The 25,799-nt window shown below is 37.4% G+C and overlaps 1 protein-coding gene and 1 non-coding gene across 4 annotated transcripts in view; both read right to left on the bottom strand.

Moving 5' to 3' along the window:
- TEX11 (testis expressed 11) overlaps positions 1–25,799 on the bottom strand; it is a 230,575-nt gene that overhangs the window by 103,747 nt on the left and 101,029 nt on the right. For all 3 annotated transcript variants that reach the window (XM_039253356.1, XM_039253357.1, XM_039253358.1), the window contains 2 exons: positions 9,906–10,057; positions 6,969–7,054 (listed from right to left, as the gene is read on the bottom strand). In XM_039253356.1, the coding sequence (XP_039109287.1) occupies positions 6,969–7,054; positions 9,906–10,057 (238 nt within the window). The remainder of the gene's footprint in view (positions 1–6,968; positions 7,055–9,905; positions 10,058–25,799) is intronic.
- LOC120246072 lies at positions 23,111–23,245 on the bottom strand. The gene has a single exon (XR_005531956.1). It is a non-coding gene; the product is annotated as a small nucleolar RNA SNORA16B/SNORA16A family (small nucleolar RNA).

Below are 25,799 nucleotides of genomic sequence, written 5' to 3'. Positions count from 1 at the left end.
TATACAATGGAATCTTATTCATCCATAAAAAAGAGGGAAATTCTGCCATTTGTGACACAGATGAACCTGGAGGACTAGTATACTAGATGAAATAAGACAGATACAAGTATTTCATGTGATCACTTATATGTGGAATATGAAAACAAACAGTCAAACTCACAGAAACAGAGAGTTCAACAGCGGTTGTGAGGGACTACTGGGTAGGAGAAATGGGGAGAGGTTGGTAAAATAGTACAAACTCAGGGCGCCTGGGTGGCTCAGTCGGTTAAGCCTCCAACTTTGGCTCAGGTCATGATCTCAAGGTTCGTCGGTTTGAGCCCCGCCTCAGGCTCTGTGCTGACAGCTAGCTCAGAGCCTGGAGCCTGCTTCAGATTCTGTATCTCCCTCTCTCTCTGACCCTCTCCTGCTCATGCTGTCTCTCTCGCTCTCCAAAATAAATAAAACATTAAAAAAACAATAAAAAAGGGCGCCTGGGTGGCTTAGTCGGTTGAGCGTCCGACTTTCGCTTAGGTCATGATCTCGCGGTTTGTGGGTTCGAGCCCCGCGTTGGGCTCTGTGCTGACTGCCAGCTCAGAGCCTGGAGCCTATTTCGGAGTCTGTATCTCCCTCTCTCTCTGACCCTCCCCTGTTCACGCTGTCTCTCTCTCTCTCTCCTAGAAATAAATAAAAATATTAAAAAAAAAAACAATAAAAAAATAGTACGAACTTTGTTATAAGATGAACAAAGACTGAAGATCCAATGTATAACATGGTGACTATAGCTGATAATAATGTATTGTATAAGACCTTAAGTGTTCTTACCAAAAAAAAAAGGTGACAAATATGTTAATTAAATCAATGGTTAGAACTCTTTCACAATGTATACACATGCCTAATCAAATCATCATATTGTACACTTCTATATAATTTTGCCAATTACACCTCAATAAAAAGTTTTTAAAAAGAAATATCACGGGGCGCCTGGGTGGCTTAGTCGGTTAAGCGTCCGACTTTCACTTAGGTCATGATCTCGCGGTTCGTGGGTTCGAGCCCCGCGTCGGGCTCTGTGCTGACTGCCAGCTCAGAGCCTGGAGCCTGTTTCGGAGTCTGTGACTCCCTCTGATCTCTGACCCTCCCCTGCTCACGCTATCTCTCTCTTCTAGAAATAAATAAAACATTAAAAAAAAATTAAAATTTAAAAAAAAAAAAAGAAATATCACATGTGGGATGAAAAGTCTGAGGTGTAGTTAACCACCCTAGAAAATTCAAAATATAATTTTAAAGTTATTAAAATGACAGTGATAAAAATTTTAAAAGAGAATTTCCATAATTCACCATGCTAATACAGCTATTTTCATTTTTCTACATTCCATTTTAACTTTGTCCTTTTCTATTTGTTTATGGTTGCAATCATAGCTTATGTTAGAGTTTCATGTCCTATTCTTTCCCTTTGACTTTGTTTTGTAAATATTAAACTATGTTACTATGGAGTCTTAACAGCTGTCCATTTAAGGAATATTTATACTCAATTAAGTTAATATACAATTATTTTCTTAATGTTTATCTCATTGATTTACAGATTTTCACTATTATAATGAAATGCCACTGTGTTTTTGCAGAAAATTTGTTTGTTTTACTTTTGAGGCACTAACAAATTTTCAGTGGTAAGACACTATTAGGAAAAATCTGATAGAAATAACCTGGATAACTTTTTTTAAGCTAAGAAAATTCACATTGCTCATGTACACCAAAGTAAGGTAGATTGAGTCCCTTGGACATTCTATCAAGAAGCTTCACATTTTTCCATGAAGAAGAGGACCCATTAAGACCTAAATGGAATAAAACACTTTTCAACTAGAAACAGCTGTGCTGTGTAGGTCCGACATTGCCTTTGACTATTCAGAATTAAGATTATATTCATCTCCAGGGTTGGAAGTGGGAGTTTAAAAATTAACATTCTGCAAGACTGGAAAATGAGGGGAGGGGAAGGATACAGAATAATAGAAAAGATTTCTCAAGTAATTTTACATCTGCTCAGTAAAGAAATGCAGGCCCTCTAAAAGAAAACAAAAATGCCATTCCATTTTGCAGTACGTGATTTTATGGAGTAAAACAAGGCATTTTGATATATGAATACATTGTGAAATAATCACCACAATCAAGCTAATTAACACATCCACCACCTCAAATAGTTACTTTTTTTTGTGGTGAAAACACCTAAGAATTATTCTCTTGGCAAATTCCAAATACACAATACATAATTATAATTATAGACATCATGAAGTAACTTAGGTCTCTATAACTTACTCATTTAAAAACTGAAAGTTTGTATCCTTTGACCAACATACTCCCAATTCCCAAACCCTGATAACTACCATTCTACTGTGTTTTTAGGAGTTCGACTATTTTTTTTAATTTTTCTAAAAGTTTATTTTTGGGAGGGAGGCAGAGAGGAGTGAGGGGGGGAGAGACATACAGAGAGAGACAGAGACAGAGACAGAGCAGGGGAAGGGCAGATAGAGAGGGAGACACAGAATCCAAAGCAAGCTCCAGGCTCTGAGCTGTCAGAGCCTGACGCAGGTCTCGAACTCAGACTGCAAGATAATGACCTGAGCCGAAGATGGATGCTCAAACAACTGAGCCATCCAGGAGCCCCGAGTTTGACTTTTTTAGACTCCACATATAAACTGAGATCATGCAGTATTTGTCTGTGTCTGTCTTATTTCACTTAGCATAATGTCTTCCAGATTCATCTGTGTTGTTACAAATGACAGGTTTTCCTGCAGATATTTTGGGTAATATGAATATTTTAACACTATTAGTTCTTCCAATCTGCGAACACAAGATATCTTTTCATTTATTTCGGTCTTCTTCAGTTTCTTTCATCAATGTCTTATAATTTTCAGTGTACAGATCTTTCATCTCCATTTATATGTGGAATCTAAAAAAGTCAAACTTGGGTCACCTGGATGGCTCAGTCGTTTGAGCATCCACCTTCGGCTCAGGTCATTATCTAAAGTCATTTCTAAGTATTTTAGATGCCATATTAAAGGGGATTATTTTCTTAATTTCTTTTTCAGATAGTTCATTGTTAGTGCATAAAAAGGCAACTAATTTTCGTATATTGACTTTGTATCCTGCAACTTCAGTGAATTTGTTCAGTAGTTTTATTTGGTGGAGTCTTTAAAGTTTTCTATATATAATATGTCATCTGTAAAGCCAATTTTGCTTCTTCCTTTCCAATTTGGATGCCTTTTATTCATTTTTCTTGCCTAAATGATCTGGTTAGGACCTTCAATACTATGCTGAATAGAAGTGTTAAGAATAAACATCCTTGGGGCGCCTGGGTGGCTTAGTCGGTTGAGCGTCCGACTTTCGCTTAGGTCATGATCTCGTGGTTTGTGGGTTCGAGCCCCGCGTCGGGCTCTGTGCTGACTGCCAGCTCAGAGCCTGGAGCCTGTTTCAGTCTGTGACTCCCTCTCTCTCTGACCCTCCCCTGCTCACGCTGTCTCTCTCTCTGCTAGAAATGAATAAAACATAAAAAAAAAAAAAGAATAAACATCCTTGTCTAGTTCCTGATCTTTGATAAAAAGCTTTCAATTTTTCACCAATGAGTATGATGTTACCTGTGGGCTTATCATTTAAGGCCTTTATTATGTTGAGATACATTCCTTTTATACCTAATTTCTTGAGTTTTCACAATTAAAGGATGTTGAATTCTGTGAAATGTTCTGCATTTATGAGATGATCATATGATTTTTAACCTTCATTCTGTTCAGTGATGTATCATATTTACTTATTTGCATATATTAAACCATCCATGCATTCCAGAGGAAAATCCTCCTTGGTTGTTATAGACGATCCTTTTAATATGCCGCTGAATTCAGTTTGAATGTATTCTGTTGAGGGTTTTTTTCATCAGGAATATTGGCCTATAGTTACCTTTTCTTGTAGTGTTCTTATCTGGCTTCGTCAAGTCAATGCTGGCCATGTAAAATTAGTTTGGAAGTGCCTGGGATAAGTCTGAGTTTGAAAACAAACTGGAATTAATTCTTCTTCAAATGTTTGGTAGAAGTTTACCAGTGAAACCATTTGGTACTGACCATTACTTCATTGGGAGTTTTTTGATTACTGATTCAATCTCCTTAGTCATTATTATCTGTTCACATTTTCTATTTCTTCATAATTCAATCTAGATACATTGTATATTTCTAGAAACTTATGCATTTCTTCCAAGCTATCCAATTTGTTGTCATATAATTGTTCACTATATCTTCTTATAATCCTTCGTATGTATGTGGTATCAACTGTAATGTTTCCCCTTTCACTTCTAATTTTATTTGAGTCTGGTACCTTTTTTTTCCTGGTTAGTCTAGCTAAATATTTGTCAATTCATTTATCTTTTCAAAAAACCAACTTTCATTCTCATTGACATTTTCTACTTTTTAAAAAATCTCTTATGTCATTCATTTCTGCTCTACTTTTTGTTATTTCCTTCCTTCTGCTATCTTTGGGCTTTGTTAGTCTTTTTCTAGTTTCTTGAGGTATAAAGTTAGGTTGTTTATTGTTTTTATTTTTAATTCTAGTGTAGTTTTTACAGTGTTATATTAGTTTCAGCTGTACAATACAGTGCTTCCACAATTCCATACACCACCCAGTACTGATCATGACAACTGCACTCCTTAATTCCCATCACCTATTTCATCTATCCCTCCATATACCTCCCTTAGATAACCATCATTTTGTTCTTTAGAGTTTATTTCTTGGGTTGTCTTTCTTTTTTCCCCCTTTGTTCAGTTAATTTGTTTCTTAAATTCCACATATGAGTGATATCATATGGTATTTTTCATTCTCTGCCTGACTTAATTTCACTTAGCATAATACTCTCTAATTCCATCCATGTCATTGCAAATGGCAAGATTTCATTCTTTTTTATAGCTGATTAATATCCCATTGCATACATATATACCAGTTTTTCTTGGGCTATTTCCACAATTTGGCTATTGTAAATAATGCTGCTATCAACATAAGGATACACACATTCCTTTGAATTAGTGTTTTTATATTTTTTTGGGTAAACACCCAGTAGTGTGATTACTGAATAGTAGGGTAGTTCTATTATTCATTTTTTAAAGAACCACCATACCATTCTCCAGAGCAGCTGCACCAGTTTGCACTCCCACCAACAGTGAAAGAGGGTTCCTTTTTCTCACATCCTCCCCAACATTTGTGGTTTCTGGTTTCTCATCTTTTTTATTTTAGTCATTTTGAAAGGTGTGAGGTGGTATCTCACTGTAGTTTTGATGTGCATTTACCTATGAGTGATGCTGACCATCTGGATGTCTTCTTTGTCCATGTCTTCTGTCAGTTTGGGGGGGATGGTTTGGGGGGCATTGAGTTGTATCAGTTGTTCATATATTTTAGATACTAACCCTTTATTAGATATGTCATTTACAAGTATCTTCTCCCATTCCAAAGGCTGCCTTTTAGTTTTGTTGACTGTTTCCTTTGCTATGCAGACTCTTTTTATTTTGATGAAGTCCCAATAGTTTATTTTTGTTTTTATTTCCCTTGCCTCAGGAGACATACCTAGAAAAATGTTGCTACCACCAATGTCAAAGAAATTACTGCCTATGTTTTTGAGTATTCTTAAGTTTCTTTTTCTTTTCCCCCTAGAATTAGCTCTACACTCAACATGGGGCCTCAATTCACGATTCCAATATCAAGAGTCACATGCTCCACTGAGTCAGCCTGGAACACCTATTCTTTACTTTCTAAAACAAAAACAAGAACAAAAAAATAAAAAAAACTTATCTGAAGTTTCAAATTTTTCTGCAGTAAACCTAGATTCTTTCGTAAAGAGAAAAAATATTACTACTTTTTGGCATTTTACTGCACAACACCTTTTTAAAGAGCAGTTTTAGATTTGGGGCACCTGGGTGGCTCAGTCAGTTGAGTGCCTGACTCTTGATTTCAGCTCAAGTCATGATCCCATGGTCATGATATCAAGCCCTGTGTCGGACTCCATGCTGAGCATGGAGCCTGCTTGGGATTTTCTCTCTCTCTCCATCTGCTCCTCCTCCTCCCCAGCTCGTGAGCTCTTGCTCTCTCTCAAATAAATTAAGTAATTAATAAGATTTTTTTTTTAAAGGAAGAGTTTTAGGTTCATAGCAAAATTGAGAAGAAATGTACAGATATTGGCTATATGCCTCCTGCCCCCACAGGTGCACAGCCGCCTGCATTATCAACATCTTCTACCAAAGTGGTACACTTATTACAACTGATGAACTTACATGGACATATCATAATCACCCAAACTCCATAGTTTACATTAGGGTTCATGCTTGGTGATGTATATTCTATGGGCTTACACAAATGTATAATGACAAGTACCTATCATCATAGTATCATTCAAATTATTTTCATTGTTCTACAAATCCACTGTACTCTAAATAATAGTTTTTTAAAGGGAATAAAACTATTTCTTGTTCACCATGGTACAATAAATTACTTTCCTATATCTTAATATCAGATATGTCATTTCCCCTACACTGTAAGCTCCCAGTGGGGATAAACTACATCCTAGTAGGTTTCTTTCTTAACATTTGTTCATGTTTGAGAGAGAGAGAGACAGAGTGAGAGTGGGGGAGGGGCAGAGAGAGAGGGAGACACAGAATACAAAGCAGGCTCCAGGCTCCGAGCTGTCAGCACAGGGCCCAAAGTGGGGCTCGAACCCACGAGCAGTGAGATCATAACCTGAGCTGGAGTTGGACACCCAAGTGACTGAGCCACCCAGGTGCTCCAGTAGTTTTAAATAAATTCTTATCCAATGCCCATTAACATTCTACATTATGAATATTTAATACACAGATGGTACCTCAGCAAAGAGATTATTTAAGTATTTAATGCTCTATGATTTTTACAGTGAACACCCTTATCTGTTAGATTAGAGAAAGAATATAAAGAATAAAAATAGATTGCTCCCAAACCTCAAAACTTCTGGCAGCTTTTTGCCACAGAATGCTGTGAAAACAGATCACTAATTGTGGTGCCAGTTTTCTTCCTCTTTGGTGATCTGAAAATAAAAACTCAAGCTCTAAAAACAAAAATCAAGATCTATTACATTAAATATAGAGTGCTAACTATATTCAGAACCTATAATCTTTAAGTAATGGCTATAAACACAATCACTTTCAGACAGGTTTTCAGCATCAATTTTAGATTTCCTAGCAAAACTGATTATATAATACAATCAGAGTTTGCTATAATCACAGTAATTCTTCTCTCAATTTGTGATAGTTTTTTAGCCTAGTCTCTTTTTAACGTATTTTCCATGTTCCAAATTTGATCATCATCTGGTGCTTTAATGTTATTGTGAATGAACAGACAGCAATGCTAAAAATCGTTAATAAGAACTGTTTATAGTATTATGTACTAACAAGATCTGATCAAGTTCACAAGAAAGGCCAATTATACCTTAAAGCCTTTGTAAAATACTTTAAGACCATGTTTACACATAAACTTCATTACTTTCAATTGTAACTCATGTCTGATTGTTTCTGGTCTAGACATTTACAGGGTTCAAATACATTAGCACACATTCAAGTAGAGTTTAAACTGTAATAGAATTCTATATACTTCCTTCTCTTCTACCCTTTTGGCACTATCGATTTCCACAAAAGTCTTGATAAGAACACTAAGAATGTCTGACGGCCCAAGCCAGTCAGCAGATATAATGTTACATGACTTAGATAAAATTACTCACATGAGAGTAAAAACCTACTGAATATACTACTTAAAATATTATAATACTTTGAGAGTGTAAGTTTATAATTAGGTGTCACAACAAAACTGGCTAACTATAATCTTAGGAAAATTAGTCATTTTGGATAAACACATTTTCTAGTTATGTGACAGTGAACTTTCATTAAACATAAGATTTTTTTTTTAATTTTTTATGTCTTTATTTTGAGAGAGAGAGAAAGAGAGTGAGCGGGGTAGGGGCAGAGAGAGAGGGAGACACAGAATCTGAAGCAGGACCCAGACTCTGAGCTGTCAGCACACAGCCAGACGCGGGGCTTGAACCCACGGACTGTGAGATCATGACCTGAGCCAAAGTCGGATGCTTAACCAACTGAGCCACCCAGGCGCCGCAAGATTTTTTATTTTACAAAATCTAAATTATTTCACTAAAGTTCTTACTTTTTCTAAAAATTGTGTTTTATAAATTATGTTTTTTAATGTACTTTCTAGTTTTCTGAAGTACAATTTAACATTTGCTCAATCAAGGTCAACACAAACAACTACAGTATTTTACTGCAGCATTAATATATCATAGTGATGCCTTTGAGAATTATTATAGAGTACAGATTTTTGTTTTTTAAAAAATATTTGAAATTAAAAATACTTGAAACTATTTTATAAAATTTTTAGAGTTTTCCCCTTCCTTGTGGTCAGATTATTGTGCATTTCCCTGTAGACCCTTTCTCTCTTTGTAATATGCTGCCATTAAAATCCTAAGGGTTGGAAAACCAGGTAATCAAACTTATCAAAATTGGGTCCAAACCAACTGGATTCTTAGTGAGGGTCTGCAGGGAGTGTATTACCAGCAAAATACGGCTCATAGAATCTAGAGTTCAAAAGATTCTTAGAGATTATATACTCAAAATTTCCCTTTAGGGGCGCCTGGGTGGCTTAGTCGGTTAAGCGTCCGACTTTCGCTTAGGTCATGATCTCGCGGTTCATGGGTTTGAGCCCCGCATTGGGCTCTATGCTGACAACCAGCTCAGAGCCTGGAGCCTGTCTTCAGATTCTGTGTCTCCCTCTGTCTCTGACCCTCCCCTGCTCATGCTGTTTCTATCTCTTTCTCAGAAATAAATAAAACATTAAAAAAATTTTTTTTAATTCCTTTCAAAAAGTATCAATGATTTTGTTTTTTTTTTAAATATGATACATACTTGTAAAAATTCAAGAAATCTGGTAAAATATAAGGAAAGCAGTAAGTCACCTACAATGCCATTACTCAGAATATATCCCAGTATTAACATTTACTCACTATCATCCCTATTATATCTCTGTATATGTGTAGAGTTGGGAGGATGCACAGGGGTGAGAATTTTCTAATAAAAGGATCATACTTATCTGTGTTCTTCAAGGTATAGAGTTCTACAGAGAGACAGGTGGTCAGGAAAATGCTGAAATTTGGTTCTACATCTCTTGCTTTAACAGAAACTCTAGTCTATTTTATTTGGGACAGGATTCAAATAGATTGCATTACAAAAGGACCTTGGAGCTAAAAAAGGAAGTAAAAAACAGGAATGTAAAAAAAAAATGGGGCTCCTGGGTGGCTCAGTTGGTTAAGCATCCAACTCAATTTTGGCTCAGGTCACGAACTCACAACTGGTGAGACTGAGTCCTATGTCAGGCTCTGTGTGGAGTGTGGAGTCTGCTTGGGATTCTCTCTCCCCCTCCCACCTCTCTCTGCTCCCCCACACATGCTTTCTCTCTCTCAAAATAAATACATAAAAACTTTAAAAAAACAGGAATGTATTTCACAATCTCTCATTTTAGTTAGAAAAAAACAAGATCCAGAGATTGTTATTAACTTGCCAGAAGGCACACAGCTTACTTGAGATCACACTGAAATCATGGCCTCTAATCTCACTATGTTTCACTTTACAGGAGATTTAAGCTCAGAAGTTTGTATGTTTTTGATGTTTTTCTATTTCTGCTGAGTTTCTTATTCTAGTTTGCCAAACATGTAGAATCTGGATCAGTGAGGCATTACAGTTAATCGCTATTAGGGAGAAAAAAAGGAACTGAAAAAAAGGGATCCTTTGACCTAAGAATTTTGCCACTGTTCTGACATCTATCTAAGAATTACAGCATGTTAACACCTTTCTAAAACCTACAGAAATCCTACTAACCTATAATGATTTCTTCAATCTTCTCCTTGGCAGTCAGTTCTTCCTTTCTTTGTAAAAGCATGTCAATGTGGAGCAGTAGAGCTTTTCCAATATCTTCTGATGACTTAAAACGTTCACAGATACTCTTCATGAAATTAAACCCAACAAATTCTCTGTTCAATGAAACACAATTTTAAATGTCATGAATAAAATAACTGGTTTTTGATCAATGGGACTATTGACAATGAGCAAAACATGCGAGATAAATCTGTATTAGAGCATAGGCAATATAATTAAACATCTAAATAAGCCTATTTGTTAATAATTAGTTATTTACCGGTGTCTGGGTGGCTCAGTCAAGCCTCTGACTTCGGCTCATGTCATGATCTCACCATCCGAGGGTTCAAGCCCTACATCAGGCTCTGTGCTGACAGCTCAGAGCCTGGAGCCTGCTTTGGATTCTTGTCTCCCTCTCTCTCTGTCCTTCCCCCACTCGCACTCTGTCTCTGACTCTCTCTCTCAAAAATAAACATTAAAGGGGCACCTGGGTGGCTCAGTTGGTTAAGTGTCACTTCAGCTCAGGTCATCTCACGGTTTGTGGGTTTAAGCCCTGTATCGGGCTCTGTGCTGACAGCTCAGAGCCTGGAGCCTGCTTTGGATTCTGTGTCTCCCCCTCTCTCTGCCCCTCCCCTGATCGTGTTCTGTCTCTCTCTGTCTCTCAATAATAAATAAATGTTTAAAAAAACATTAAACTCTGGAAAAGTGTGGAGATTCCTCAAAAAAATTAACACTAGAACTCCCCTTTGACCCAGCAATAGCACTGCTAGGAATTTACCCAAGGGATACAGGAGTGCTGATGCATAGGGCCACATGGACCCCAATGTTCATAGCAGCACTCTTTTTTTTTTCTTACAAATAGTTTATTGTGAAGTTGGTTTCCATATAACACCCAGTGCTCATCTTCACAAGTGCCCTCCTCCATGCCCATCTCCCCCCTCCCCCCACCTCCATCAGTCCTCAGTTGTTTCTCAGCATTCAAGAGTCTCTCATGGTTTGCCTCTCTCCCTTTCCCCCGCCATTTCCCCCCTTCTTCTCCCCCTTGTTCCTCCGTTAAGTTCCTCCTTATCCTCCTATACTTGCAAACATATGATATTTGTCCTTCTCTGCCTGACTTATTTCACTCAGCATAACACCCTCAAGGTCCATCCACGTTGCTACACATGGCCAGATTTCATTCTTTCTCATTGCCATGTAGTATTCCATGGTATAGATAAACCACATCTTCTTGATCCATTGGTCCATTGATGGACACTTAGGCTCTTTCCATGTTTTGGCTATTGTCTCAACAATGGATCAAGAAGATGTGGTTTATCTATATGATGGAATATTACATGGCAATGAGAAAGAATGAATTCTGGCCATGTGTAGCAACGTGGATGGACCTTGAGGGTGTTATGCTGAGTGAAATAAGTCAGGTAGAGAAGGATAGATACCATATGTTTTCACTTGTAAGTGGAACAGGAGAAACTTAACAGAGGACCATGGGGGAGGAGAAGGGGAAAAAACAGTTGGGGAGAGGGAGAGAAGCAAACCATGAGAGACTCTTGAATGCTGAGAACAAACTGAGGGCTGATGGGGGTGGGAGAGAGGGGAAGGGGGGTGATGGGCATGGAGGAAGGCACCTGTTGGGATGAGCACTGGGTGTTATATGGAAACCAACTTGACAATAAACTATGAAAGAAAAAATAAATTAAAAAACATTAAATAAACAATGAACTAAACAGAGGGAGAGGGACAGAGAGAGAGGGAGACACAGAATCCAAAGCAGGCTCCAGGCTCTGAGCTGTCGGCACAGAGCCCGATGTGGGGCTTGAACTCACAAACCGCAAGATCATGACCTGAGCTTAAGTCAGGTGCTTAACCGACTGAGCCACCCAGGGGCCCCAAACAATCTACAGATTTAAATGTAATTCCTACTGAGGCACCTGGCAGTTAGGCGCCCAACTCTTGATTTTGGCTCAAGTCATGTTCTCACGGTTCTAATTTCTAGCCTGGCACTGGGCTCTGTGTTGAGAGCATAGAGCCTGCTTGGGATTCTCTCTTTCCCTCTCTCTCTGTTCCTCCCCTGCTCACATATGCTCTCTATCTCAAAAACAAATAAACATTAAAAAAATAAATGTCAGCAATCCCTATGAAAATCCCAATGACATTTTTTTACAGAAATGGAAAACTCCACCCTAAAATTCATATGGAATCACAAGGGACTCTAAAGAGCCAAAACAAACCTGAAACAGAAGAACAAAGCTGCAAGACTAACAATTCCTGATTTCAAAATTTATAACAAAGGTAATCAAAATAGTGTGTTACTGGCATAAAGACAAATATATACACCAATGGAACAGAAAAGAGTTCAGAAATAAGATGTCACATCTATGATCAAATGATTTTCAACAAGGCTGCCAAGACCATTCAGGGAAAGAAAGAACAGTCTTTACAATAAGTGATCTTGGGACAATTGGATATCTGTAAGCAAAAGAATGAAATTGGACATTCATATTATACCATCTACAAAAATGACCTGAAAATGGATTAAATGATATAAACAGAATAGATAAAGCATAAAACTCTTAGAAGAAAACACAGGAAGGGGCATCTGGGTGGCTTAGTTGGTTGAGCGTCTAACTCGATTTTGGCTCAGGTCATGATCTCACTGTTCGTGAGATCAAGCCCCAACATCAGGCTCTGCACTGACAGCATGGAGCCTGCTTGGGATTCTCTCTTTCCCCCCCAACTTGCCCCTCCCGTGCTTGTGTACGCGCTCTTTCTCTCTCTCTCCTCCTTTCTCAAAATAAATAAACATTAAAAAAAAGAAAACATAGGGGAAAATCTTCATAACACTGAATTTGGTAAGAATTTCTTGGATATGACACCAAAATCACAGGTAACAAAAGCAAAAATAAACTGGACTACATTAAAATTTAAAACTTTTGTGTATTGAAAGATACAACATAATGAAATAGGCTATCTATGGAATGGGAGGAAAAATTTCCAATCATATCTGAAATGGGATTAATATCCAGAATATGTAAAGAACTAAAACTCAACAACAAAAAAAGCTAAAAACCTGATTTTAAAAATGGCAAGTAACTTGAATGGACATTTCTCCAAAAACAATATTATGAATGGCAACAATCACATGAAAACATAATCAGTATCACAAACCATTAGGGAAAAGTGATTCAAGACTCCAATAAGATGCCACCTTACGCCCATCAGGATGGCTGCTATCGAAGAAACAAAAAATAACAAGTGTTGGCTAGGATGTAAAAATTGGAAATCTTGTGCCACTGTTGGTGGAAATGTAAAATGATTATAGCTATTATGGAAAACAATATAGAAGTTCCTTTAAAAATTAAAAATAGAGGGGCGCCTGGGTGGCTTAGTCGGTTAAGCGTCCGACTTTCGCTTAGGTCATGATCTCGCGGTTCGTGGGTTCGAGCCCCGCGTCGGGCTCTGTGCTGGCTGCCAGCTCAGAGCCTGGAGCCTGTTTCAGTCTGTGACTCCCTCTCTCTCTGACCCTCCCCTGCTCACGCTGTTTCTCTCTCTCTCCTAGAGATAAATAAAACATTAAAAAAAAAATTAAAAATAGAATTTCCATATAATCCAGTAATTCTACTTTGGGTATAAACCAGAAGTAACTGAAAGCAGGGTCTCAAAGAAATATTTGTATATCCACGTTCACAGCATTATTTGCAATAGCCAAAAGATGGAAGTAACCTAAGCCTCATCAACAAATGAATGGATAAATGAAATGAAGTATATGCATACAATGGAATATTATGCAGGCTTTAAAAGGGAGAGAATTCTGATACAGTTAATTTTGAGAACATTATGCTAAGTGAAATACACTAGTCAGAAAAAGACAAATACTATATAATTTCACTAATATGGGGTACCTTTACTAGTCATTCATAAAGACAGAAAGTAGATTGGTATATGCAAGGGGCTGGGGGAAGGGAGACTCAGGAGTTATTGTTCAGTGGGCACAGAGGTTAGGTTCTGCAAGATGAATACAGTGTTCTGGAGATTGGTTGCAAAACAATGTGAATGTACTTAATAATAGTGAACTGTAGGGGCGCCTGGGTGGCTTAGTCGGTTAAGCGTCCGACTTTCGCTTAGGTCATGATCTCGCGGTTCGTGGGTTCGAGCCCCGCATCGGGCTCTGTGCTGACTGCCAGCTCAGAGCCTGTGGCCTGTTTCAGTCTTGACTCCCTCTGTCTCTGACCCTCCCCTGCTCACGCTGTCTCTCTCTCTCTCCTAGAAATAAATAAAACATTAAAAAAATAGTGAACTGGACACTTAAAAATGGTTAAGATGGTAAATTTTATATTATTTGGATTTTACCAAAATTAAAAAAAATTTAATAAATAAGTACAAATAGTAAAGATAAAGCTTACATTTCTGTAGACCCCTACCCTATCCCAGCCCCTTCCTAAGAGGTAGACACTTCTAAGATTAATAAATATCCTTTTCAGGCCTTTCCTGGTACATTTATATGTCTGTACTTATAGAAGCATAGTTTTTACAGTATATAAATGACATATTATGTATACTTTGCTTCTTTTTCTCTCAATACCATGCCTCAGAGTTCATTACATATAGATTTACCTTATCCTTTTTAATGCCCACGTAGTATTTTATAGTATAGAGATACCTTACTTATCTAGTCCTCCATTGATGGTATTCAGGATGCTTGCAATATTTCACTATTACAAGCAATGTTCCAGCAAATATCCTTGTAAACATGTGAGATACCACATATAAATACCAAGGATTAAAACTGCTGAGTATGAGCACTTTAAATTTTGATCCTGTCAATTTGTCCCCTGAAAGAGTGGTTGCTGGAGAAGCTGGCAACCTGGAAATGTCACTTGGTGCATATAAAAATTTAAACTCCCACCAGCATCACCTAATAGAATGAAACTTTGGTTTTGGCCAATTTGATACTCTGTCAACCACCTCGAATCAGAAGCCTTTACCTAAAGTTCTGCTTGGTTTTTATTTATTTATCTATTTTAATTTTTTTAAGTTCTGCTTCATTTTTAAACTTTCACTATCCCTTTTCACTTAGTAGTCTCATACCTAAAAAGAGGAAAAAGAAAAAAATTGCTACCCAAATATCAGAAGACAACTATATAGATATAAATCACGTGACACAGATTTCTTTTTTACACAGAAATCTATAGGAAAGGAAAAGAGAACTCCCAAGTTTGGCCTTTCCTGTCATCAATTCTGGACAAAAATAATTAAAAACCTATTAAAATCATTCTCCTCATGAAAAGCCCAAATTTTCCTTATACATTATAAATGAGGAATATCTAATGACATGATATAAGATATTGTTCATAGAAAGAGCATAAGGAAAGCCAGTCATGAAAGTAATGAAAGGTTACAAATACGGAGTATTTGTTCTACGCTAAGTAGTGTATTAAGCACCTTACAAACATTATCTTATTCAATTTTCATATTAACACCATAAAGTGTGTTGCATCATATTCATTTTGCAATTGAGGCTCAGAAAGTCCATAAAATAGACACAAAAGCGCCATTCAGGATTTGTGTCCAAGTCTGTTTACCCCACAGTTTTTCCCATTTTATCCTGACTTCCTATGAAAATAATATTCAGGGTCACGGTAACAATGGTAATAGATATAATTCAAAGGAAAATTATGTAACTCCCCTATTAAATGTTTTCACTAATTTAAGTATAAATCATTTAAACTGATTCCTCTTCCTCCCATGAGACATCTGTATAAATGCTAAAGATGTAGTAAAAATAAATGCTGACAATTAGGATCTAATAAGCCTTGTGAACTACTGCCAGGAATATGCTATCATCTACAAACTCTCCAACTACAGAGTGACACAGGCAGGGTGGCTCAGGCTTTCCACATTTCTTTAAGCCCTTTCACTCACCCAACCAGGCTGCTCAAGGGCTTTCACAGCTCAGACCCTAGCAGCAAATCCAAGCACTTTGTTGCCTCTACCAGATCCACACTTTCAGCAACGTCCTCTTCTCTCTACAGACTCAGCCCCTATCCATAGGCCTCATCTCTTAGTGTGAGCTCTTAGGAATCTGTTACCTAGGCATGATGTCCTATCTACCTTTCCCTGAAGCCCTCATTTCTTCAGGGGTCTGAAGGAGAATAACAGGCTCCTCAACAGCCTCTCGTGAAAGCCAATGGGCCTTTACTTTCTTTGTTCTTTCAGGCTATGTGAATAAGCCATTAGCTCTAAAGGGAAATGAGTATTTTACCAAAATATAATTGAAAGAAGAAACAACTATTGGGGGAAAAAGATACAGTGAAGGAGAAAAAACTAGAATGTATTATTATATTAAAATTTAAAAAAACTGAAAAACAAGATTTTGAGGCTGAAAAACTAGAGAAGCAATTCAGGTAATGGAATAAAAATGCAGATAAACACATATATAGAATCTTGAAACAGGCATATTAAGAAGGACTTGGAAATGCTACTTTACAGAAATTACAGCATTAGGGATAAATACCCATCAGTTTTAAGTTTATGTTTGGTAAGAATATATACATCAGTAAATTACACAGTGCAGAAAAGAGTACCCATAGCAAGGCTGAGACTGCCTATTCTTAGAAAGCCCTGCTTGCACACAAGAAACAATAGGTGTTGGCGAGGATGTGGAGAAAGGGGAACCCTCCTGCACTGTTGGTGGGCATGCAAAGTGGTGCAGCCACTGTGGAAAACAGTATGCAGGTTCTTCAATAAGTTGAAAATGGAACTACCCTACGATCCAGCAATTGCACTACTCGGTATTTACCCAAAGAATACAAAAATACAATTTCAAAGGGATATACACACCTAATGTTTACAGCAGCATTACCTACAATAGCCAAATTATGGAAACAGCCCAAGTGTTCATTGACTGATGAATAGATAAAGAAGAGGTGGTATATGTATACAATGGAATACCACTCAGTCATATAAAGAATGAAATCTTGCCATTGGCAACTATGTGGATGGAGCTAGAGTGTATTACGCTAAGCGAAATAAGTCAGTCAGAGAAAGACAAATACCATACGATTTCACTTATAGGTAGAGTTTAAAAAACAAAACCAATGAGCATAGGGAAGAAAGGGAGAGACAAAACCAAGAAAGAGATTCCTAACTATAGAGAAGAAACTCATGGTTACCAGAAGGGAGATGGGTAGGGAGACGGGTGAAATAGGTGATGGGGATTAAGGAGCACACTTCTGATGAGCACCAGGTGTTGTATTTAAGTGCTCAAACACTAAGTTATACACCCAAAACTAATATTACACTGTATGTTACCTAACTGGAATTTAGATAAAAACTTAAAAGAACAGTCTACTGGCAAAGCTGGCCCTTGGCTGACATCTGGTCACTTGGCTGGTAAACAGTTCCCAACATTGATATAAAACTTTCCCTTAATAATAAGGGTGACTCACTATGCCTGGACTGCGCAAACAAAATGGTTTATACTTCCCTTCTGGGTGTCTGGAATCTTGGTATGTGCTAGGGAAGGGTACTTTAAAGCCTTAGGGACTTAGTCTCTAGTAAGCTCGCTGATAATGGTTCACACATGTTGTCATACTCATTGCTAGAGGAATTAAGCATGTCCTGTGCCACTCTATTGGGAATGAACTCCTGGCAACTTGTTCCCAGTATCCTTCAGACTTTGGTCCTAGTGCCTTTTAGCTTTACTTTTCCTGATTTTGCTCTGCTGATAGCTCAGAGTCTACAGCCTGCTTCAGATTTTGTGTCTCCCTCTCTTTCTGCTCCTGCCCCACTCACACTGTTTCTGTCTCTCAAATATAAATGAATGTTAAAAAATATTCTTAAGAAAAAGAAAGCTTTGCCATGATCATTACTAACAAAAAAAATATAAACCTATACACACAAATAGACACCCCCACACACACCCCCACACACAGCTGCAAAGCACAAGAAGCAAAACCTGATAGAACTAAAAGAAGAAATAAGTCCATAATTAGAGTTGGAGATGTCAACACTCCCTTTCAAAGCTTCACAGAACTAGACAAGACCCAGCTAAGATACATATTCATCAACTAACAGGATCTGACATTTACAGTAGACTTCATCACACAGTGGCAGAATACACAATCTTTCCAAGTGTCCACCGAATATATACTGAAATAGACCATATTCTGGACCATAAAACAAAGCTTAAGAAACTTAAGTAAAAACACACAGTATGTTCTCTGGTAACACAGATCAAATAGAAATCAATGCCAGAAAGATAACCGAGTTAAACTGAAAACAATATACCAAAATTTGTGGGGTGCAGATATAGCAGCACTGAGAGGGAAGTTTTTTATCCTTAAAGGCTTACATTAGAAAAGAAAAAAAAAGTCTCAAATCAGTAAGCCAAGCTATCACTGTGAAGAAACTAGAAAAGAACAAAATAAACCTCAAGTAAGCAGAAATAAGAAAATAATAAGAGCAGAAATCAGTAAAATTAAAACAAAAAAAGCAGAAAAAAAATCAATAGATCTAAAACCTAAAGTTGGTACTTCAAAAAATATATATAACAAAAAAAGATACACAGATGGTCAAACGATACATGAAAAGATGCTCAACATCACTCATCAACAGGGAAATAAATGCAAATCAAAACCACAATGAGATATCACTTTATACCTGTCAGATGGCTAAAATAAAAAGATAAAAGTGTTAATGAGGATGTGGAGAAAAAGAAACCCTCATGCACTGTTGGTGGGAATGTAAACTGGTCTAGCCACTGTGGAAAACAGTACCGAGATTCCTCAAAAACTTAAAATAGAAATACCATATGATTCAATAATTCTACTACTGGGTATTTACTCACAGAAAACAAAAACAATTCAAGAAGATGCACCCTTGTGTTTATTGCAGCATATTTTACAATAGCCAAGTTATGGAAGCATCCTAACTGTCCATCAACAGATGAATGGATTAAGAATATGTGGCATATAGGGGCGCCTGGGTGGCTCAGTCAGTTAAGCGTCCTACTTTGCCACAGGTCATAATCTCACAGTTTGTGGGTTCGAGCCCCACATTGGGCTCTCTACTGTCAGTGTGGAGCCTGCTTGGGATCTTCTGTCTACCCCTCTCACTGCCCCTCCCCTGCATGTGCTCTCTCTCTCTCAAAAAATAAATAAACATTAAAAAAAAAAATAAAAACTCCAGAAAAAATAAATAAAAACTCCTGAAAATATGAAAATATTATGTATATATGAATGGGTGTCCATACATGAATGCAAGGTACATATCATTTATGTATGTCAAGATTTATTGAATTGTGCACTTATTTTAATTGTATACAGTGAATTATATGTCAATTACACCTCAATAAAGCTGTTATTTAAAAAATAAGAATATAAAGGATATCTGGCATTACTTTGCATAATTACTAGAGGTAGATGGGAAGGCCAGCTAGACCTGTCATTACGAACTCACTGCCATCTTGCACAGAGAGTCCTGGAGATTTCTCTAAAAATACTGTTACAGGGGGGCATGGGTGGCTCAGTTGGTGGAGTGTCCAACTTGGCTCAGGTCATGATCTCACAGTTTGTGTATTCAAGCGCCATGTCAGGCTCTGGGCTGGCAGCTCAGAACCTGGAGCCTGCTTCAGAGTCTGTGTCTCCCCCTCTCTCTGCCCCACCCCCCACTAGCACTCTGCCTCTCTCTCAAAATAAATAAACATTAAAAAAATTAAAAAAAAATAAAAATACTGTTACATTTCTAAGGAATGCTCTAAGTACTTATTTACAGGTAATATCAAAATCTCTGCTCCCTGGAGTTAGTTTCACAAAAAACAAAGGATATGTAAGCCAAATATAATGAACTGTGAGAATCTGCTATGTGTTAGAAATATAGGGTATAGAATTGATTTCTTAAAGTATTAGGAACTATAAATTGTTATGTTAGTAGGTATACAGACATCAGTGATCCCCTGGCTTAATAGTAACAATAATTTTCCACTTAAGGGTATAAATAATCTACACATAGAAGGTAAACTTTTCACTGAACACTAATTTTAGGCTACACCTGAAGAACCTGGCTTTGGCTGCAATTATTTGCTTTGCAGTTGAAAAAACCCACTTAGCAATCTAGTTGATCTGGCATTACAGTGTCCTCCAAACCTGTAGCTTTGCCATATGTAACCTTTAAAGATATGTATCCAGTAAAGTATTCATTCTTTTGTCTGTGTGTTATATGACCATCCTATTTATGCCTGTTAGGCTTTAGCTCACAGATCAGCAGCTAAATGAGAATCCTGCAATCACAATTTAGATAGAGCTAGAAGGAACCTTAACGTTTATTTATTCCAACCTCCTCTAACCCCTCATTTACAGAAGCACTGGAGGCTTTGGTTTTGTATTGCTGTTGTAAAATATTATGACAACTTTAGCAGCTTAAAACACCCATTTATTATTTCACAATTCTGTAGGTCAGAAATCTAAGCAGGCTCACCCGGGAACTGTACTTAAGGTCTCACAAGGCCAAGTCAAGGTATTGGCTGGCCTGGGCTCTTATCTGGGGGCTCTAGAGGAGCATCTCCTTCTAGGCTTATTCGGGCATTCACAAAAAACCAGTTCTGTCAGGTTGTAGGGACTGAGTCTCATTTTCTTACTGGGCTTCAACTGGGATTTGTTCTCAGCCCTTCTCAGCCACTTGAATTCCTTTTGAACACTGTGCTTTGAATGTATCTGACTTCACCTCCTGCATAGCTCTTCTGCTTTTAAGGGGTCATGTTATTATATTGGGCATACCCAGATAATCCAGGATAATCTTCCTATTTTATATTCAACTGATTAATAGCTTTATATGCATAATCCCTTTTGCGTTGTAAGGTAATATATTAACAATCCCAGGAAATAGGATATGGATGGGCCTTAAGGGCTATTATTCTGCTTTTCAAAGGTCCTGAGAAGCTAAATGATGCATCTGAAGTCATTCAGTTAGTAGCAGGGACTCATTCCAATACACCACACAATGCCTCTTGTTGACATATACTCACTGCTCATGCTAAATAGCATTTTAGTAATCATCACTTCAATGCCTGTAAATGGGCTCAGTGTTAGTAATTTACTCTTACGCACAACTCACAAGTGATGCTCATAAAACTGCCTAACAGGCTAAATGTAGCATCTCAATCATGTCCAGTACTACTAGCCTTATATAAAATGGTAAACATGAATTCTATTCTGGAGACACATGACTCAACCTGAAACTATAAAATATTAGTTCCAATAATTCTTCAAAAGTAGTAATAGCCAAAATCTATTGAATGCTTACTACGTCCCATGAATATTACATGAATTATTGTACTTAATCCTCAGACATATAGGTATGTTCCTTCTACACACAATGTTCAGGGTTTTTTTTAAATGAAAGGATGTTATAATTTTTCAAACACTTTTTCTGCATCTCTAGGGAAAATCATGAGTTTTTAATTTAAGTGCAGTTGAAATACAATATTGTATTAGTTTTAGATGTACAAAATAGTGATTCAACATTTATATATATTACAAAGTGATCACCATGCTAAATCTAGCTACCATCTGACACTATATAACTTACTACATGTCACTATTTCCTTTATTGAATATTGTATCCCTGAGTCTTATTTCTTTTTTAACTATAAGTTTGTATATTTCAATCTCCTTCACCTATTTTCCCCATTCCTCACATAAAAATCATGATTTTTTATCTTTCATTCTATTAGTGTACTGTATCACATTTACTGCTTTGCATATATTGAACCATCCTTGCAGCCCAGGGATAAATCCCACTTGGTCATGGTGTTTAGCCATTTTAATGTATGTTGATTGAAGTTTGCTAATATTTTATTGAGAATGTTGGCATCTATATTAAGACTATAGGTCTATAGTTTTCTTGTATCTGGCTTTGTTATGAGGGTAATGCTGGCCTAGTAAGATAAGTTTCAAAGTGCTCCTTCCTCTTCATTTTTTGGAAGAGTTTGAGAAGGACTGGTATTAATTCTTTTTTGAATGTTGGGAAAAATTCACCAGTCAAGCCTTCTGATCCTTGGCATTTCTGTGTTGGGTGTTTTTTGATTACTGATGAATCTCCTTATTCATTATTGTTCTGTTCAGATTTTCTATTTCTTCCTGATTCAGTCCTGGTAGGTTGTATGTTTCTAAGATTTTATCCATTTCTTCTAGGCTGTCCAATTTGTCGACATATAATTGTTCATAATATTCTTTTATAATACTTTATACTTGTGTGGTGTCAGCTATAATGTCTCCTTTTTAATTTCTGATTTTATTTGAGTCTTCTCTCCTTTTTTCTTAGTCTAAAGTTGTATCAATTATGTTAATCTATTTTTTTAAAAACCACCTCTTCATTTCATTATCCTTTCTATTGGTTTTCTGGTCTCTAATTCATTTATTCCTTCTCTAATCTTTGTTATTTCCTTTCTTCTGCCAACCTTTAGCTTAGTTTGCTTTTCTTTTTCTAGTTCCTTGAACTATAAAGTTAGGTTGTTTATTTGAGATCTATTTTCTTAATATGTGCACATACTGCTATCAACTTCCCTCTCAGAACTGCTTCTTGCAGCATCCCACACATTTGGAGTGGTGTTTCCATTTTCATTTGTTTTGAGATTTCCTTTTCCTCTTTTGGCTTCTTCTCTGACCCACTGGTTGTTTCAGAGTGTGTTAATTTAACACTCCCATTGAACATTTGTAGATTTTCCTGCTTTCCTCTTATTGCGGACTTCTAATTTCATGCCATTGTGGATGTAAAAGATAACTGGTATCATTTCAATCTTTTTTTTTTTATTTTACTTTAAGTCTTTTATTGGTCACTGACATACCACATGCCAGCATTAGCAGAAATACAAAGGTCATGGTTTTCCACCGAAAATAGCTTGCCTCTTCCCATAAGGTCTCTCCCTACTACAGATTCATAATCACAGATGACGACAGCTTTACTGGTAACAGAACTTCTCTAAAGCACAGCAACAACCTAGTGTCTTCAGATTCTTCAGTAGCAGATACTGCCAGGACACTTGGGGACAACTAGGTCCTGAGGTGGTTGTGTTCCATCACACTCACGACCACAGGTCCTCACCAGAAAGCTCAACTTCAGGGTCATCCTGGAATCTTCAGCTGGCACAGCTGAGAAATGGCAGGTACATAGGGATTTGTATTTTCCTGATATGTTGCAGATCGGTTAAAGCAAACAGAATGGTGACCATCAAGGAAAACTGTCGCTCTGAGTTCCCTTTTTACCACAGTAGCTATGTGGAAGCAGCTGTAGCTTCGATAAGGGCCACAATTTCAATCTTCTTAAATTTGTGAAAACTTGTTTTGTGATATAATCTATCCTGGAGAATATTCCATGTGCACTTGAGAAGAATGTATATTCTGCTGCTGTTGGATGGAATGTTCTTCTATAAATGTTTATTGGGTCCATTTGGTCTAACATATGGTTCAAGTCCAAAGATTTCTTGTAGTTTTCTGTCTGGATTGCTGAAAGTGGGGTACTGAAGTCTGAAATTATTATTTGTCAAGTCTTTCATTTCCATTGCTTCCTTCCATTTTCTATACTGGAATCTCTGAGAGCAAGATTCCTTATCTGTATAGTTTATGGCAAGAACTTTTTTTAAATAGTTCATGGCTTTACTGTGGAAATGTTAAAAAGAAAAAAAAAAGTAGGTCCTGAAAATAGTTTGGGACTGGCAAATTAGTTACTAATATGGTTGGGGAAAAAAAGCAAATATAGCAAGAGAGCACAATAACTCAAAACGATGTAATTGTAATGCCAAATATGTAGGTAAGAATAATTATTTAAGTCATTTACTTACTAGGCCCTTTTGGTGACACCAAAATATTCTGTGATTGTATTTGTTTCATAATTATGAGCTATTCTTCCTCATCAGGGAGTGATCTCCTTGAGACCAAGGACTACATATTATTTAATTTCTGTATCTTTAATGCCCAGCAACAAAATAACTAGTACATTATAAGAACTCAGATGGGAAAAAATGAATTCCCAGTACTATCAATCTAATTCAAGTTATCACTTCATATCACTTCATTGCAGCTACCTGCAATGATTCTGAACTGATTTTCCTACCTCTAATCTCACCCCACTCAACTTCTTGCATATATTTCCATTAGCATGTCACTACCTTTTTTGAAAACCTCCAGTGGGTCCTCATTTGCCTACAGCATGAAGTCCTTTAACTTGATTTTCAAGGATTTTCACAAATGACTCCAATGTACCTAACTTTATATCTCATTACACCTTTTATATAAAATGTATGCTACAGCCTCTCTGATCCATTAATCATCATATTCTGAACAAATGATGTTGTCCTCTTATCTATTTGTTACAAATGTCCTTACTCCCTTCTACTTTATTAAATTCTCTCCCATATTCAAAGCCAGCTGAGGTCTCACGTTCAAAAAACTCTGGGGGCGCCTGGGTGGCTCAGTCGGTTGAGCATCCAACTTCGGCTCAGGTCATGATCTCAGAGTTTGTGAGTTTGAGCCCCACGTTGGGCTCTGTGTGGACAGCTCAGAGCCTGGAGCCTGCTTCAGATTCTGTGTCTCCCCTCTCTCTGCCCCTCCCATGATCATGCTCTGTCTCTGAATGACAAATAAATGTTAAAAAAAATTTTTTTTAAAACCAAGAATTTTTTTAATGTTATTTTTTAAATTTATTTTCGAGAGAGAGAGAGAGAGAGAGAGAGAGAGAGAGAGACAGCGTGAGCAGGGGAGGGTCAGAGAGAGAGGGGGAGACACAGAATCCGAAGCAGGCTCCAGGCTCTGACCTAGCTGTCAGCACAGAGCCCGATGCGGAGTTCGAACCCACGAACCGTGAGATCATGACCTGAGCCAAAGTCGGACGCTTAACCAACTGAGCCACCCAGGCGCCCCCAAAGAACTCTTTCTGATGTTCCCAGTCCATAATGATCTATACCTCTTTTTAATTCCTATACTAACTTGGCAGTTACCCCATTTTCTATGTGCTATCTTATATTGTTATCTTTACACATACACTCTTTCCAATTAGGCTTAGAAGTTCCCTAAAAGAAGTGTCTATGCTTTTTATATGCTGCTCTTTACATAAAAGATACTAAATTGGACTAAATGTCTCTAAATCTGCCTTGGGCATTGTTCACATTTTTGCTCAGTCTAATCTTCCTGGCAGGAATTCCTACTCATTCACCTATACAAATCTTATACATTCTCTAAGTCCCCGTCTCCTCGACTTAGCATTCTCTGATCAGTAGAGCCCACAGTGACCTTTTGTTCCCTCTTCTAAATTCATATAGGGTTTATCACCTATACCATGCATTTCTTATATCCTGCATGTTATTGTCAGTTGACTGATCATATACATGCTTAGCTTGCTGCAGTAGACTGTGAATTCATTAGAGGAATGTTTTTGTTTTTGTTTTTCCTTTCTTTAAATGTTTATTTTTGAGAGACAGTGTGAGTGGGGGAGGGGAAGAGAAAGAGGTAGACACAGAATTTGAAACAGGCTCCAGGCTCTGAGGGGTCAGCACAGAGCCTGATGCAGGGCTCAAACTCACACACTGTGAGAGGGTGACCTAAGCCAGATGCTCCACCAACTGAGCCACTCAGGCGCCCCAAGGAATGTCTATTTCTTATGTTTCTTTTAACCTTCAACTAGACCCCAGACAATATGTTGTATCACACAAAATTTTTGTTGATAAAATCAACTTAAATGTATCCAATGTGCTAAGGAAAATCCAACTCTTGTCTGTCTCCAAGAAGCAAAAATTTTTAAACCTTAAAAACCCCTTAAATGCCTCTTCCCGTCTCAAGTACCCTAAAGCCAACCTCCCAGGGGGAAGAA

Source organism: Hyaena hyaena, unplaced genomic scaffold (genome assembly GCF_003009895.1).
Source record: "Hyaena hyaena isolate Hyena2069 unplaced genomic scaffold, ASM300989v1 scaffold_451, whole genome shotgun sequence".
In the NCBI taxonomy this organism is placed as follows: Eukaryota; Metazoa; Chordata; class Mammalia; order Carnivora; family Hyaenidae; genus Hyaena; species Hyaena hyaena.
Note: the sequence above shows the minus strand (reverse complement) of the source record. Positions and strands in the feature narration are given on the sequence as shown.